A 6,202-nucleotide genomic window follows, 5' to 3' on the forward strand; every position below is an offset into this window, starting at 1 on the left:
TTGGTAAGTCCTTGTATTTTTCTATATCATCCTTTTCGTTAGAGTGATTTGAGAATGATATAGAATCGGGAGTAATTTGCTGATAATGCTTTAAAGAGATAATCGAAGAGGTTCGACGTTTCTTAATAGGATCACAATTGCGAGAGATATCAATTTCTTGTTTTAAATTAAGCAGTTGATATTCCAGATCTTCAATCCTTTTAATCAAGACTTTTTTTTTCCAGTTGAAACTCTTCTGGAGAAGTAAGAATGTATATAGTGGAATAATCAGGACTGTTAGGAGGACAAGTGTGATTATCGGCAAAGAAGTTAAGAGAACTTTCACAGACATCTTCCTCAGGACAGTAGTCAAGGGTATCCATCCATGCTTTAGTTAACTCAATGAACTCGTCATCAGACTTTTTGGAAGTATCATGGACACTTCTATATCACTTGGAACAAGTTTCATTATCATAGTTTTTTTGAACCTTTCTATCATTTTTCTTGATTGAATGAGCTTCTTTCTGAGACTTTCTTTTACTCTGTCTAAGAATCTTCTTTAATTGTTGTATGAACAGTGACAGAGTTGAATTAAAGCAATTCTCAACCCTTATATCAATCAATTTAGGGTGTCGAGACATTTTGTCAGATGTAGCAACAGAGTTGACTAGAAAGTGACACTTTTCTCTTTGACTTAGTTCAAGATCAAAAATCTTTAGCATTCCAACAAGACTATTTCTGGAGAGAGTATCAAGGTTATTTCCCTCAACGATGGCGTGTTTCTTAAAATCGTATCTAGATGACAACGATCTGAGAATCTTCATCACAAAGTCCTTTTCAGGAATAGTCTTACCCAACGCAAAAGATGCATTAACAATTTCAGACAATTTGTGATTAAACTCATCAAATAAATCTTCATCTGCTATACGAAGGTTTTCCCAATCAGAATTTAGGTTTTGAAGCCTAGCTTCTTTTTCACAGGTATTCCCTTCAAACACGGTTTCTAAGATATCTCAAGCATCTTTAGACCGAGTGCATGTAGTCACATGGTGCTGAAGATCTGGGGTAATGGCATGGATGATTGCATTCAACCCGTCAGAATTTTGCTTTGCAGCAAGAATCTCGGCAGCATCATAATCACCAATATCCTTTGGAACAGTTATGGTGCCTATTGTAACAATCGGAGGAATATAGTCGTTAACAACGTAAACCCATGATTAAAAATCACGCGCTTGAAGAAAGGCACGCATCGCAATTTTTCACCATAAGTAATTCGAGCCATCGAAGACTGGTGGTACGTTTATTGAGATAACACTTCTGTCCATAGAGTCAGATCGCTACAAACACAGACTTATGAGGTCTTAAACGTGTTTGCCTGCTCTGATACCAATTGAAAAAGCAGGGGTCTAACAACCTCACCCAATATTTTGCTTAGCAATCTGTATGGACTAACTCCAATATACTTTCAAGAGAACCAACTAGACAGTCAGACTCAATCTTAAGAAAAAGTATATCAAAGAGTTATATCTCAATTTCTCAATTCAATCCGCAATAAAACAAATAGGAATTTGCGAGCCTGATTGAATATAAGAGAAATAACTTGAACGGTACCAAAGACCAATGTTCAAGGATCAATCAATTTCAATCAACAACCAAAGGTTGGATTTACCAATTTATCGATTCAACGCACAACCTGTGATATTTCAATTATATAACAAAATATAATGCGGAAAGAACTAACACACACACCAAAAGTTTTGTTAACGAGAAAAAACTCAAATGCAGAAAAATCCCGGGACCTAGTCCAAATTTGAACACCACACTGTATTAAGCCGCTATAGACACTAGCCTACTACCACTGGAATGTAGTTGAGCCCTAATCAATCTCACACTGATCAAGGTACAGTTGTGTTCCTTACGCCTCAAGAACCACGCCGGATTCTGCGCACTTGATTCCCTTAGATGATCTCACCCACAACTAAGAGTTGCTACGACCCAAAGTCGACGACTTGATAAAAAAATCTGTATCACACAGAAAATTCTATTGAATAGATAAATATGTCTCCCACAGAAATACCTACGAGTTTTGTTCCGTCATTTGATAAATCAAGGTGAACATGAACCAATTGGTAAACCAGACTTATATTCCCGAAGAACAGCCTAGTATTATCAATCACCTCACAATAATCTTAATCGATTACCGAAACAAGATATTGTGGAATCACAAACGATGAGACGAAGGTGTTTGTGACTAGTTTTCAATCTTGCCTATCGGAGATAAAATCTAGAGCAAATATTAAAGAATATAATACTCAATCACGATAAAAAACAACAAGATCAGAACACACAACTACAGAGAAAATAGTTGGGTCTGGCTTCATAATACCAATGAAGTATTTAAGTCGTTAACCTACAGGGTTTCATGAAAAACCTAAGGTTAAAGGAGAATCGACTCTAGATTATGCAACTAGTAACACACATGAGGTGTGGGGATTAGGTTTCCCAGTTGCTAGAATTCTCCTTTATATAGATTTTAAATCAGGGTTTGCAATCTAAGTTACCTTGGTAACAAAGCATTCAATATTCACCGTTAGATGAAAACCTGATTAGATTCAAGCTAATATCTTTCAACCGTTAGATCGAACTTATCTTGTTATACACAAATGAAATGTACCTTCATTTAGGTTTGAGTAACCGTACCTAAATGTATACACTTAGTCGGTTCAACAATAGTTAACCAATGGTTAGCCATTTGAGCATTTTCATATCAACCTTATTCATTTTTAACATAACTAGTTCAAATGACTCAAATGAAACTAGTTAGAGAGTTGTTCAATTGCTTAGATCTCATAGAAGTATACAAGACACAATTGAAGCAAAATCAATTTTGATTCACTCAAATCAATTCATGAACATCATAGCTACGGTTTGCAAAAGATTACATTCCTTATTATATAAATCTTTTAGTTCATGAACAAACCGATTTTAGAAAGTAACCTACTTAAGTATGCAAATGGGTACGCATACCTAAGTATCCGGACCGAGTTTGGTTACGCTAGTACACGTACGCATACCAATTCACACTTCCAAACTCCAGCGGAAATTCACAAAACCTAAACTTCCGCCAGTACGGTACGGGTACGCATACCATAGTTCCGGACTTCCAACAACCAACCAGTACGCGTACGGGTACGCATACTTAGGTTCCCGGTATTGGATTTTACACAAATGTGAATACACACTATGTTTATATCCAAACATGGTTACTTGTTCTAAACTCTCATTTCAATCATTGAAACTTTCTTAGAGGATGACAATAGTTTTTATCCAAATACTATTAGCATCAAAGCGATTTTCAAGTTATTGAAATAATCAATATGACTCTCGTCAAGAGTAAAGATGAACTTGGTTAAAGCGAAAGCTTACCAACACATATTTCGAGAAATAGATAAGTGAGTTAAACTCAGTTCGAAATAGCAAATGTGTATAATTGAAATCTATATAGCAATACGACTTTCGTCTCAAATAGGAGATAAAATAGATAGACTTTTGAATGATAGATAAGTTCAAGTCTCCACATACCTTTTGTTGATGAAGTTTCACAATTCCCTTGAGTAGTTCTTCGTCTTCATTCGATGAACTCCGTGGAGTCTAAAGCTCAACTACACTTACTATCCTAATCCGACACATAGCTATAATTAGACTAGAAATCAAGACTTATAGTTTTGGAAACTAAACTTGACGAACAAGCTTGAGATAGCAACGCTTGCGAGTTCGACCGAGCAGTGCTCTAACACACCGATCCCCTTAATTCAAACTGTAGACGAAGATCATACCATTGCCGCTGGTGGACTAGCCCCGGGAGGAACTCCGAACCAAGGCTCAAACCCGTCCGTCCAGTTGGTTGCAGAATTAGAGGAGATGAAAAGGAACCAGAAGGCATATGCAGACGCTGTGGCACTGCTCGCACGAGAAAATCAAGAACTTAAGGATAAAATTGCTCTTGATGCAAAGGCAGGAAACCCACATGACGAAGCAAATTCCAAAGCACCAGAGCCAAACCGTGATCAACGAATGATAGTGGTTAATCTCAACAATCCCGAACCATCGTGCCACATGAAGAAACAGAAAATCCGATCCCGAATATGTACCGGGAGATTCTGATTACTTCGATAGTGAATCATGAAGACCAGGGCGAGCGGCGATATGGGACGAGCATTTCCTTGCTATGGTGAATCTTCATAACGAAATGATGACAGAGATCAAGCAGTTGAAAGCAAGGCAAGGAGGAGGAAGATTGGAGGAAGTAATGAGAGAAGCCATTACCACTCCATTGATAGCATATCTAGCAAGAGCAATCATCCCCCAAAAATGCCCCATCCCTGCATTCGAATGCTACGATGGCTCCAACGACCCAGCATCTCACCTTCGTTATTACAATCGAACAATGGCCCGATGGGAAAGGGATGATGTAGTTCTGTGCAAATATTTTCCTTCAAGTCTGAAAGGATCAGCACTGTCATGGTTCAATAACTTACCTCCTAACTCCATCGACTCTTACAACCGGCTCACCGAGGTATTTTTAGAGACCTACATATACGCAGGTATGGATAAGCTATTTTCGCTAGCGGTCGGACCGACGGAAACCATAAGGGAATATACGGACATGTGGCATAAGATTTGTCAGGCAATAGGGAACGTCAACCCAGTAGTCAGCATCAACTGCTACAAGTGGGGATTGGATAGAATGAGTCCTTTATTTGTCGAGATTCATCAGAGTAACCCCATAACCGAAGGAGATCTCCGCGTAATCATTGAAAAACACGCCAGATTGGAAGAGATCCGGCGAGAGAATCCAACAGCGCAGATGCAGGAGTACAATCGACCAAACTCAGTGGAACAAGCCAGCGGGTCAAAGAGGATGAACTCTACCGAGCGTTTCAACGAAGATAAGCAAGGACGAAGAGAAGATTATCGGCACAACGATCAAAAATTTGAAGATCAAGTCAATACGAAGCTTAACACGAGTTATGTTCATATTTTAAGAGAAATTAAAGGCCAGGCCAACTTCGAATGTCAACGGTCAAAGGGAAAGCAACCATCAAGATCTGAAAAGTTAAGAGACTATTGTGATTACCACTGCTTCAACGGACATCAGACAGAAAAATGTAAGAATTTGAAGATAATGATCCAAAAACTTATTGACGCTGGAGAACTCAAGGAGTACGTCCAAAAACCAGATGCACAGGAAAGGAACAACCGAAGTAAGCAAGTACATTTTCCGGAGAATGACCGAACAATTAACACAATTTCCTGCTCCGAGCCTATTGGGTCATCGTCAACAGGGCAGATTGGCAAAAGATTGAGGAAACAATTTGAGTATTACTGTGAGTTATACAAGATCGATGGGAAGGAAGTCGATGAGTACGAGGAATGGATGAACGTGTCGCTAACGTTTTCCACCGATGATGTAGAAGAGGATATGGAAGATCGTAACAATCCTTTAGTGCTCACATTACCCGTCTCAGGATGGAACATAAAGAAGATCTTGATCGACGGAGGGAGTTTAGTGAACGTCCTGTTCTATGATACCTTCAAACGGATGAAGCTAAATGATGAACAACTGATGTCTTCGTACTACACCATCTATGGATTCAATAGAGCATCTACGAAGCCTCTGGGGGACATCGTTCTAGAAGTCAAGGCAGTACGAATGAAAGTAAGTACCAGATTCAGTGTAGTTGATGCACCGTCACCTTACAACGCCATCATCGGACGACGATGGGTGCATAAACTCAATGGAGTAGCGGCAACATACCACTAATATCTAAGGTTCCCAACTCCCGAAAGAGAAATGGAAACCAAAGGAGATCAAGTCACCGTACGAGAATGCCAGGCCCAACAAAACTAACTCAACATTGAACAAGAAGAAGAACGTAGAGCCTGAAGGGGGAAGAACAAAGCAGAAGCGAGGAGATAATAGGAAAAAACTTGAAAAAAAGTAACGAAGCCATGAATGCCGAAGCTAGTACTTCAGGCACGAAGGATTCCGGAAAGCTCACCAAATAGCAATTAAAGAACGTTTCTCATCTAGGCGATCCCAACCCAACGTTTACTTCATTTGAACCCACCCAAGAAGTAAATATAAGAGTTGAAGAAGAGCCCAAAATGATAAAAATTGGGACGTTACTAGTTAAGGAACGAGAAGAGGCGTTAGTCAAGC

The 6,202-nt window shown here is 39.1% G+C and overlaps 1 protein-coding gene across 1 annotated transcript; it reads left to right on the top strand.

Annotated features, from left to right (window-relative positions):
* Positions 1-4,231: 4,231 nt before the first annotated feature.
* LOC113311912 lies at positions 4,232-5,803 on the top strand. The gene has a single exon (XM_026560699.1). It carries the CDS (start codon positions 4,232-4,234, stop codon positions 5,801-5,803), a length of 1,572 nt encoding a protein of 523 aa, XP_026416484.1.
* Positions 5,804-6,202: the final 399 nt, after the last annotated feature.

This window comes from Papaver somniferum, chromosome 9 (genome assembly GCF_003573695.1).
Source record: "Papaver somniferum cultivar HN1 chromosome 9, ASM357369v1, whole genome shotgun sequence".
Classification (NCBI taxonomy): domain Eukaryota; kingdom Viridiplantae; phylum Streptophyta; class Magnoliopsida; order Ranunculales; family Papaveraceae; genus Papaver; species Papaver somniferum.